At 43.5% G+C, this 11,776-nt stretch overlaps 1 protein-coding gene across 1 annotated transcript; it reads left to right on the top strand.

Moving 5' to 3' along the window:
- The first annotated feature begins 907 nt into the window (after positions 1-907).
- ednraa (endothelin receptor type Aa) lies at positions 908-11,469 on the top strand. Its single transcript, XM_070986667.1, has 8 exons — positions 908-1,005; positions 1,986-2,519; positions 4,289-4,416; positions 6,266-6,464; positions 7,784-7,936; positions 8,049-8,182; positions 8,329-8,437; positions 9,286-11,469. Exons 2-8 carry the CDS (start codon positions 2,031-2,033, stop codon positions 9,421-9,423), a joined length of 1,350 nt encoding a protein of 449 aa, XP_070842768.1. The 5' UTR covers positions 908-1,005; positions 1,986-2,030; the 3' UTR covers positions 9,424-11,469.
- The last annotated feature ends 307 nt before the right edge of the window (positions 11,470-11,776 follow it).

The raw sequence follows: 11,776 nt of genomic DNA, 5'->3' as shown, positions 1-11,776 counted from the left end.
TTTGTTTGTCGTGTTTTTGTTTTGCATGCAAGAAAACCAGTTTAGATTTTAGACGGTTTTGACATTTTGTAATTTAGATGTTTGCTAATTGAAGGGAATGCCACTTTTCCTCCTCTGTATAATTTACCACACAGTAATTGCCCACATTTTATAGCTAATATAAGCCTTTATTACAACATCCCATTTGAAGTTCACCTTTAGATGATAAGATGGTGGGATGTGGTTGGGCCACCCATGCAGTGGTTAGCCTGTAAAAGTAAAGGCAGGCTGACGTTTGGCTCCCACTTCTTGTCTCAGTTTCTTCCTCTCAAATTAAGGAAATGCAACATTACAACATGGACACTGACTTCCTCATGCCTTCCTCGCTCCCGTCTAATCTCTGCCGCCTCCCCTGTGAGGAAACAGTTGCATGTAATGTATACAAGATATAATGTGAGGCAGAGAGGGATGGAAGGGGAAGGTAGGAGGGATTTAAGGAAAAGGGCAGATTGGAGGGGCGGTGGGCTCCCAGATGCCACTGCCCGTGTGTGTGTGTGTGTGTGTGTGTGTGTGTGTGTGTGTGTGTGTGTGTGTGTGTGTGTGTGTGTGTGTGCTGTGCCTTGGAGATGACTGTCAGCAGGCGGTGCCTCTGAGAGAGAGGAGAGAGGGGGGTGATGTTTCCAAAGGGGGGCCCAGTCTGTTACCAAAGGGAGGTGGAGATTTACTATCCCACCCAGTCAAAGTGTCTCACTGGTGCTCTGACACACACGCACACACATAGAGGCAAAGATACACACAACTCTACACACACACACTCAGACACACTGCAAACTCTCCACAGGAAACTCTGAGCCATAATGCGAAGGCACCTCAGAGCAGACGGGTGCATTGCTCAAACCAAGTGGGATACGGTGCGGCTTTGATAGTGCGTTAATTACTCATGTGATGTGATACAGATGTCTGGGGGCTTCAGCCGAAAGTTTGCCTGACGGTTTCCAAGGGGGCCAGGCAGACATTTTAGAAGAGGTAGGTGAAAACCAAACGTATTTATTATTTATGGATAGATCAGTTTGCGTGCTGTCACAGATCCCAGCAGTGTCATGCTGATGCTAAACTGTGATGCTACTTGAAGGGCTGGCTGCTAAATAGTTCTTTGTGTACTTGGTGACAGCTGGGACTTTGAACAGGAAGAACTCAGGGCTATAAGAGTTGCCTGTGCTGTGACATGATGAAAAGGGCTTCACTATCGATCTGACAGTTGGAAACTTTATCTGCTCTTTACCAGGAGTTTTGTGTATTGAATTCCTCTGATTTTGTCCAGAGAGTCTGTTGTTTTTCCTGTGAAGATGCAGTAAATGTCTACAGGATATATTCATTACAGTCAACTAGGTTTAAAAAAAAGGGTTGAGAAAGAAATCCAGAGTTTAACAAAAATTTTTATTGTGCAGATTCTGATTTTTCTTTTAACCTCAATACGTGCCGTGAAAAAAAAATGCAGACTGGAAATCAGCCCTGCAGCACTTCTTCCAGATTAAAAAAAAAAAAAAAAAAAGCTCTTTGTTTTCTAACCACATGTTTAAACTTTTCTAAATTAGAAACAGAGGGAGAATGCCAAACTGAGGAAATCATTCAGTTGCAAACCCACGCAAGGCGCTCGCTGTGAAAGCAGCATAAGAGGAACTCAAGCCTCACCGTGTAGCTGCAGCATTATTGACATAACCGACAGCTCTTTCTTCCGGGAACGACTGAGAGCAAACGAGATGCCCAATGCGCTCTGCTGATGCCTCATCCATAGCTGTCTGACTGTAACCAGTCCTGGCATCTCCCATCTGTGCCCCCCTGGCAAAACCTTTTTGAAGTCTTGAAGAAGTTGTTTAACTTCCTCACAGCTTTTGAAAGGACATTCATGCTGTTTAACTGACGTATAAAATTCCACTTTGGTTAGATTTTGAGTTTGTGTTTGTGTGAAAACTAACCTCTTGTTGTTTGTTTTCTTTCCTCACCAGTGATATATTGGGACAGTCTTTCAATCAGTGAAATCAAAGCGCCGAATGTGTTCCATAATGGGCACCCCAGCTGTGCATATGTTGGTGCTAATGGCCTGTATGGCAGCCAGAGGAATGTGCCAGATAAACAGAGCTGAAGCAGAGGAGGGCTCTCTCCCGGGCTCTCTCGTCCACTCCACCCTCCAGCCTCCAGGTTTCCACAGCACCATCGGTCCCAGTGCGGGGCCTGGCCTCCACCGAGAGGTCCCAGGGACTGATGAACAAGCTGCAGTATTTCCAAATGCAAGTGTTGTAAAGAGGCCGATCCCACCTCCGATGTGCGTTGTATCTACCTCCATTAAGACCTATTTTAAGTACATCAACACCGTAATTTCCACTTTGGTGTTTGTGGTCGGTCTGGTCGGCAACGCCACCCTGCTGAGGATTATATACCACCACAAGTGCATGAGGAACGGGCCAAACGCCCTCATTGCCAGTCTGGCACTGGGGGACCTCATCTACATCATCATTGATATACCCATCAATGTATACAAGGTACATTCTTCACTCTGTCGCTGCATGTTTAATTCAAGTTCAATCTTACGTTCAAAGCCAAGCTTCTGAGTGACAGCTCCCTGTGATGATATGATGAAATGCAGCAACAATGGAGGTGATACGCACAGATAAAGCGGAATATTACAGACGGGAAGAGGGAGGAAGGGGTGTAAAGGGGTGTGCGTAGAGACGGGAAGGCGTAATCAGTCGGACGTCGTTATCTTCCTCGTGTGGGCAGATTAGTGATGAGAGGAGCAGGGATATGGCTGGCTTAAATAAATACTGGAATCGGCCTGTTGTCACACTTGCCCGTGGACTTGTATTGACCTGGGACTTTAGTCACTGGCTCTTATCTGGAGGTTTTATTTTTTCCTAAAAAAGTGCTCAGTGTCACGAGTGATGAATCACTTGTGGAGTTTGGAACTCAGTTCTGCATCAAAGCCTCCGTCTATAACGTTTTATCCAAATAAACGTGAGGGTGAAAAGTTTCACTCGTACTGCAGCGTAAATAAAGCTCTGAACGTTTCTGCCTCTCAGCTGCTCATAAGCACGAGTAACAGATTACTTTATTCCTGTGTTTGTGAATACTGATTTACTGATGTAAGCAAACCCTTAACAGAGACAGAAAAGATTAAAAACATGCATTTAGCAGTTTTGAATGATGTCAGTGTAAACAAAAGACCTGTCAATCAGTCTGAGAACGAGCTGGTTTCAATTTTGTGCGTTTTTGGTTTTTGGTGACTCACAACATGTTTGTTTATTTTACAGATTGTGGCCTTTGAATGTGAAGCATTTAATGTTGATAGATCAGCTCAGGGCTTTCTTTCTTGCCTTGACTCACACCAGTAAATAGTGTCATGCTTTGTATAATAATCGAGAATGATGGTGAAATGGAGTGATTCGTCATCCTGGGTTTCCCGGTGCATTATGGGACGCTGTCTTACAAGTGAAAAACGAGAAAGGCACCTGGTTAGAATTAGCTTGGGACTTTGAGGGCACAGCGACTTTGTTGTCCGAGCAGCAGCAGCAAAGAAATTTTTTTTGTGTGGGGGGGCAGCTTATGCACAAAGAAAGAGTCACGTCTACAATCTTGAAACCATGTCGAAGCCCCTTGTTCACTTCCTCAGAGCTTTGACAGTGTTTCCAAAAATAATCTACTACTTAAACACTGAAAACAGTGACGTGGGCCCCCTTCCTCCCCGCTGCTCTTCTGCGCTCCTGGGAAACTGGAACAGCACAAGGAAACAATAGACGGCCAGGAAGCACCATGAAGTTGCTCCTTTAGCTTCAGCTTTGACAAACTCCTTTCACGTAGGTGATGTCGTCCTGGAGGATGAGCGCCAAGACCGCTCTGATGGAAACAAAGGTCTCAGCTCACACGGCCTTGACTTACTTTCCCACAGGAAGTAATATCATAAGAGGTTGTGGAAGTGGCTCTGAGTTTAATTTTGGCTGCAAGTTTCCAGAGGTTACATGTTTGCAAAAGACGTGCAAAGTTTGATCAGCTGATGAGCTCCATATGGTCCGTGTCAGACTAAACAGGCTCTGACGTTACGATGACGCTGAGAGGGCTTTGATGTGCCTCGGCCCGCACAAAAATTGCCCTGCACAGATTTTAACGATGATCAACATGAATTCAGGAACATAAGTGAGATTAAATGCCTGCTACGCCCTGTGATTTAATGGCAAATTATATTAATGTGCATGTGATGAATGAATAAATGTTTAAGTGTTTCTGTGACAGCTACTGTTTGCTCTGTTTCCTCCAGCTCCTGGCGTCGCGCTGGCCTTTTGACGACAGCAGCGTTGGCCTCTGTCTGTGTAAGCTGGTGCCCTTCCTGCAGAAAGCCTCTGTGGGCATCACCGTGCTGAACCTGTGCGCCCTCAGCGTGGACAGGTCAGTGCTTTCACACTCCTTCTTCAGCCGAGAGCTCTGACGGTCAGTTTTGGCCGGCCAGCAAAAAGTTCTGTGATATAAATAATCACATTGAAACAAATATCTGCTCTGTGTGAGCTGAAAAATGTCCCAAAAACACGGTTCTTATGCAGCACTGATAGGTTTTGTGCATACAGTATGTTTATGATTAAATATGAAGGAATTAATTAATCCTCCAAAATGTCTTGGACATCTGTTTCTCATTCTCCTAAAGACGCTTTTATTTGTGTTTTTATCATTCCACTGAAACATATGAAAAGTGGCAGCTCTCCACCACAGTTACATAACGTTGTGAAGCCAGCACCATGTTTGTGCACATCCTGAAGCCGGAGAGAAGCACAATATTTATTTTTTCATAGCTGGGAAAGCTGATACTGTTGCACAAAATTTGAGGAGGCAGTCAAGTCATCGGAAAGAACATTAAACCACTTTGATTTGGTTCCAAAACGGTATTCATATTTAGATTCGATTCCAGTTTAATGACCCGAAGATCTGGTTAGCTGAGTTAATGATCTTTTTCAGGAAAATACTCAGTCGATACCGACTCTCACTGGGACCTTATTTATCTCTCCGCTGCCTCAGTGTTCAAAACTTTTGCAAAGAGCTCCTTTATCAGATGCTTTTACTGCTAATGGAATTAGCTGCAGTCATTTGTTTTATGAGCAGCATTAAGTGTTTGATACGCTGTAAACTCTGTGTTTGATGTTAATATCAAAAACTCTACCTCGATAGCGAGCGCTTCTTTAACAGCGCCTTGATAGGAATTCCCCAATGAATAAATGGTGATTGTGAAGTGCTGAAGCTCACTGTCATCTCACTTTTTGCACAAGACACAACTTTAGAGATTAGAGGCCTGCATGGCTGCTCTGAACGGGCTCCAAGGTTCAACGAGGCAGACGTATCTAATGATCTCTATTATGAGGAAAAAGACAGGCTGCAGTGCTGTACGGTCGTGTTCAAGCGCAGATGCTCTCCGTTTGTTTCCTGGAAATATCTTTGTGTGTGTGTGTGTGTGTGTGTGTGTGTGTGTGTGTGTGTGTGTGTGTGTGTGTGTGTGTGTATCATGAAAGTACTCGAGACTGTTTTGTAGCATTTCAATGTTGGAGGAAGAGAAAAAGGTGGATACATTACCACTTAGTAAAATATAAATGCCGCCATGTTGTTCAACAGAGAAATTCAAATGTGTCATGAAAAATATATTGTTTTTGCCATAAAATCTTGATGCAGGATTTTACTAAAACATTTCGACAAGTGGTTTCCATTAATGAAACAAACAAGCAAACAAGTATTCAGTGCATGGGAAACACAAGCCAACAGACAGACCTCTCTGCCAACATGGGCCAGTCTGTTTGGAGGCTTCACAAAAATATAAATATTAGATATTTAAAATAAACAATTGATCATCTCGCCTCGTTAATTCTTAACATTTTGATATTCTTTGCTGACTGAGCACTTTGTTGTGCTTGGTGTGCTGCCATGCATAAAGAAAACGCTGTTAGCTTTCAAGAGAGACAAAGGAAATGATGACTTTACTGATTTCTGTTTAATGATGGAGCAGCGACTGAGAGCAGCTGAGCCGCTGCAGCCATACTTCAATTAATAGAAAGGCTTTTTATTCATATCATGGTAACTGTGTTACATTTTATACCTTCTAATTTCAGTTTTATTAGTTGTATCCCAGGAGCGCTGTATCCTAATCATTCCTCTGCAGTAACTCGCTGTGCTCTAATCCTATTTAAAGCAGTCTAATCAGTTTCATATGTCTTGTCCGTCTTCATGCCTGGACTCTGACTCTGTCTGCCCCTCACAGGTACAGAGCCGTGGCCTCCTGGAGCAGAGTTCAGGGGGTGGGCATCCCTCTGCTGACCATCATTGAGATTCTGTCTATTTGGGTGCTGTCACTCTTCCTGGCAGTGCCGGAGGCCATCGGCTTCGACATGGTCAAGTTCAACTACAGGAACGAAACCATACGCACCTGCATGCTTCACCCCAAGAATGAATTCATTCTGGTACGCTGTCATCCTTTCCTTATCGCTCGTGGATAAGAAAATTACCGTTAAGTGCTTTTGTGTCCCGATGTTTTGCTTGTATTGAGGCCGCGATGTGCTGTGTGGTACAGGGGTCAAGGTACTCATATGGGAGGGTGGTGGAATTTTGCAATATAAAGACAAAACATTACAGGACCAATGAGATAGGAAACCCACCTGCATGAGGACAACTTAAAGCGAAAGTGCATGTTCAGGTTAATATTTCCATCGCCTTAAAAGCAGGTCTTGTTTGTTTGGAGTTAATGGGTGTTTTTAATGGCCAGCGGATGTGCTATTTTGGCTCTGCTGGAATATATTTTTAGAGCAACAGTAAGATCAATCACCAACATTTCCTTCTGGTGCAATAAATAATTAAAAAGAAAATTACAAGACCAACCCACTGATTGTCCACACAAATTCACCTTTCCAGCCTGTAGGTGACTGTTTGGTACTCAAAAGATTTTTAGTGGAGTATCACTTTAAGAAAGGAACCTGGTCTCCTTACTTTCTCCAAGTGATTGTGGCCTTTTTCACATCCTTGGAGCACATAATTGATTGCAGGCCAAGTGCAATTACCCAGACTTCAAATCTGGGGCCTCAAGCTGAGCCACATGTGTGCATTTACTCCATATGCCCAAAACTGGAGAAATCGCTCTCGGATATCAGCAATACAACACTGAAGTCTGAGCAAACTTAGCCTCTGAGCAACATTATTTGATAGCATATAAAACAGCACATTTTCTCCTTTAAATGATTTTCTCACCAGGTTTTTTCTCAGCATGGAACACATCAGTTTTGCTTGTTTTTGTTTTTGATTTTCACTGAAATTGTGCAATAAGGTTCAGTCAAGTTTGCAGGATTTTGGAATTGCGGTATTTTTGAAGAGCATGCTTAAAATGTCTTTTAGAGCCACAGGGAGCCAGATGGCGCGGAAGTGGTTTGTTTTCAGATTTGCAACATTATACAAATGGACTGCAGTGGCACTGGAGTACAGGGGAACTCCGGTGGTGGTTTTAGGTCTGGGTCAGGTTCAGTTACGCAAGTCCCTGATTTCTCGGACCATACCTGCTCAAGCCATGTGGAGCATATTATCACCTTTAAGGCCCACATCAAGAGCAGTCAGGAAACATTAAAGCAAGATCCTCCCTCTGCGGAGGGGTGGAGGTGCAAAGGAGAGAGTTGTATTAACTCCAGGGAAGGCCTGGATTCATCTACATCATTTTCATGCATTCATATTCCTGAATTAAAGTACTTATTATTAGGTGTACCTTACTGTTTAACATGTGCTTGTTGCCCTGCAGTTCTACAGGGATGCAAAGGACTGGTGGCTGTTCGGCTTCTACTTTTGCGTACCGTTGGCCTGCACCGCCTTCTTCTACACCCTGATGACCTGTGAGATGCTCAATCACAGGAATGGCAGCCTTCGGATAGCCCTCAGTGAGCACCTCAGGCAGGTTGGACAAGATTTCTGTTATTACACTAACATTTATCATGTTTACTACACGCTTTTTCCACCTGACCCTCCCTCACACAAGCGTTGTCACCTCCTTTCCTCGCTTTCTCCAGAGGAGGGAGGTAGCCAAAGCCGTCTTCTGCCTCGTCCTCATCTTTGCCCTCTGCTGGTTCCCCCTGCACCTCAGCCGGATCCTTAAGAGGACGGTGTACTCCCAGAACGACAACATGCGCTGTGAGCTGCTCAAGTGAGTTATAGCAACCCTCTTACACAAATGGTGCTTAAATCTACAGAGTATGCAAAATGCATAGGCCGTGTCACTGTTATTCTGTGATTTTGATGACTTTTATGAAAATGTATCCTGGTCAAAATCAGCCTTTCTTCTATTTTCAGCTTCCTGTTGGTCCTGGATTATCTGAGTATCAACCTTGCAACAATCAACTCCTGCATAAACCCCATTATCCTCTACTTTGTCAGCAAGAAGTTTAAAAACTGCTTCAAGGTATAGTTCTATCGTACAACAGACGTTAATGCATGTAACACACTCGAGCGCTCGCTCTTATCTCTCTCCCTCACACACACACACATACAGAAACACACATGCACTTCATATTTAGTCTGGCCAGTAAAGCAAACAGTGAACTCGGGCCTTTGTCCATGACACAGCGGCTGAGATGACATTCCATGAGCAACATGTAAAAGCAGCCCGGTGATTTATGCATTCGCTTTGTGCGTCTGAGGTCACACGCTGCAAATGTCTGTCAAACGGGCCTGAGCGGAGATAAACCATGCCTCAAGTTAGCACGTTAACAGAGTGGTGGGAGGGAGGCGGGGGAGCAAACAAGAGAGTAGCTGCATATGTGGAAAATCTTTTAACTCAGTAAAAAAATAATATGTTAAAGGACCAGTTTGTGGTTTCTTATGGAGAGTTAGATGCAGTGGCACTTTTTTGACTGAGGTGGCGCAAGTCCAGCACTGACTTATGCAGGTGCGAAATTAAGTATGTACCCAAAAATAAGTGCTTTTAAAAGATCTACTAATCCCAAGAAAACAGGGTGGCACGATACAAAAATAATTTAAAGCTTCCATACTGTATTCTGTAAGTCTTCAAAAAGGAATTGCACGTCCAAAAGTAGGATCCACCCAAAGGAAAACAACGCCCGTTCAAAAATACTCATCAGTTCATGGTTTGAACTGAGTTCCCACGTCTCACTGGGCAGATAGCCAGTCAGACTTTAGGATAATGGGGTTGCACTTGGGGTAGCCGATCAGATTTCAGGGTGTGCAAATGCCAAAAAATAGAAATGTATTTCCCAAAATGTTATTCTCCCTTTGTCTCTCTTCACATAGTCGTGTCTGTGCTGCTGGTGCTACTCTGAGAACCAGCTGAGCAGCATCGGGCCCATGAATGGAACCAGCATCCAGTGTAAAAGCCCCGAGCCCAACAACCTCCACACCGATCGCAGCATCCGGAAAGACAGCGACTGATCTCTGGCCCGAGGACTGTTTTCAAACTCTTCCATATACCCAGCAGCTTTTAAAACGCAGCCATCGCTCAGTCTAAAATATACACGGCGTAAAGTACTTTTTTCAGACTGTAAATGCACATCCTTAAGACCACTGAAGCAACACACGAGCCTGGCAGAGATGGATCAGGAAGTGGAGTTAAAAGGAGCAAACAATGGATTTGGTGTTCAGTGCTCTGAAGTTCCTCTCAGCGGGTGAAACTTCCTAAAACAAACTTCTTGTATTCCCACACCCACGGACAGTGACACTGTAGCGTGAGAGACAAAGGGGGAGAGCTGGATGAGGAGGAGGAGGAGGAGGAGGAGTAGGACTCTTTAACAGGATGCAGCTGAACAGTGACTATAAATTACTCTCAATCAGTAGCTGCGCGTGCTATTCCTGTAAAGGGCAACACTACTGGGAAGGATGCACGAAGCTACAGGAAGGAGAAAGCAGACTGCGTGCTGTCAGAGGGAATGATGGGAGATGAGTGTGCGCCGTCCCCAGGAGTTCACGACTCATTGACGGTGGAAAACAGGAAAGCACGTTACTGACGCGAGCAGCGATTCATTCTCCATTAAACACGAAAGTGGTTGTGCAGTGTATTTTACGCACACTCATCATACATTGAGCTACTTCCTGGTATAATTAAAGGAAGTTCATTTGCTTCACCTTTGACTGCTTGACAAAATTTTCTGTAATTCATCAGGATGAGAGGGAAAATGTCTCCGAACAAAAGACAAAAAGACAAAAATTTATGCTTCGTGTAATCATGAGCCACAAACTTCTGGTCAATAATTCAAAACAAAAGATTTCACAACAGAATCACGTCCGGTGCCAGAATAAGCCAAAACACACTGGCACAAAATCAAGTACAAAAAGAACTGTGTGTTTTCAGAGCATGTGTAAAGCAAATGATAAATATGAAGTATTACAGGTCTGATATCACCGTAGACCAAAGATGGACAGGAATTAGCTTTTTTTCTAAACACTGTGAATTTTCCCAATATAACCAAACAATAATTGTGACTTTTATGCTTGTATAACCCATAGAATATATACGTATATATACATACATATACTGTCCACTTTTATAAAGTGTTATACTGCAGTAACTAAGTATTTTACTCAGACTACATTACCTCTATAATGACAGAGGCAAATGAGTTTTTAATGGTGGCTCGACATTTTACAAAGTATGTTTATTTCCGCTCTTGCCAAGAGTTCCACGTCTTTATGGTCAATATTTAGCCACAGCCAGAAGTGATTAGCTTAGCTTAGCATAAAGACAGGAAACAGGGAAGCAGCTAATCTGGATCTGTCTGAAGGTGACAAAATTCACCTGCCAGCAGCATTAAAACTCATTAATTAACATGCTATTTCTTATTTGTTTAATCCGCAAGAAAACCAGAACGTTAAAGTGACGATTTGTGGTTTCTGGTGCTAGCTGCAGCCACCAGCTAACAGGCTATGGGAAATACTATAGGCCTTATATTCAGCAGCTAACTAGCCAAAATCATAAGATATACGTATTAATTCATGAGCTTTAGAGACGCTGGCAGGCAGGTTTTGTGAGCTTTAGACACAGCCAAGCTAGCTGTTTCCAGTCTTTATGCTATGCTACGCTAACTAGCTTCTGGCTGTTGCTTCATATTTAACATTAGAGAGGGATTGATTGGAGCAAAACTATTCTTTTTCTGTGGAAATCATATTCAGCTACCAAACAGCTATACTGCCTTATATGCTATTTGATATGTGAATACATGTAAACCTGAGTGTGTTTGAGTGTGTGTCAGCATGTGAGTGTGTGTGTACAATGACTTGCACTTCTGGTTGGGGTGTTTTGCACACTTGTGTACAGAAGAACAGGCGGTGTCTGCACAGTGTCGTTTTACCACTATTCACAATGGTGATTCATAGCAATCTGTAAGAAAATGGAATTCATATGTTTGTCGCCATTGATTTAACACGTCGACCTCACGTTGACGCTGCTGCTTCTACCAATAAATCAATTTCCATCTCCACTGTAAGGAACACGGAGGTTTGTTTCCCCATCATGCAAATATTGGTTTCTCGGGGAAGTTGAGGGGGCCCCTTCTGTTTTTCATCTGCGTCTGTGAGAAAGAGGCGTCTGGGAGTGATTTGAAGCACACTGTGACCCGCTTGGAAACTGAGCCCTCAGGGTTGCTAATGTCAGCGGAGAGGATGTGAACAGCTCGGACGGTGGGAATATGATACTTATAACTGACTTCTCATCTGCGTTGCCAAAAGAGGGTCAAGGAAAGCAAAGTTTCACCATTACTTATCCATCTTTTAGTCATATGTTAGCTTTAAT

Source organism: Chaetodon trifascialis, chromosome 2 (genome assembly GCF_039877785.1).
Source record: "Chaetodon trifascialis isolate fChaTrf1 chromosome 2, fChaTrf1.hap1, whole genome shotgun sequence".
NCBI lineage: Eukaryota > Metazoa > Chordata > Actinopteri > Chaetodontiformes > Chaetodontidae > Chaetodon > Chaetodon trifascialis.
Note: the sequence above shows the minus strand (reverse complement) of the source record. Positions and strands in the feature narration are given on the sequence as shown.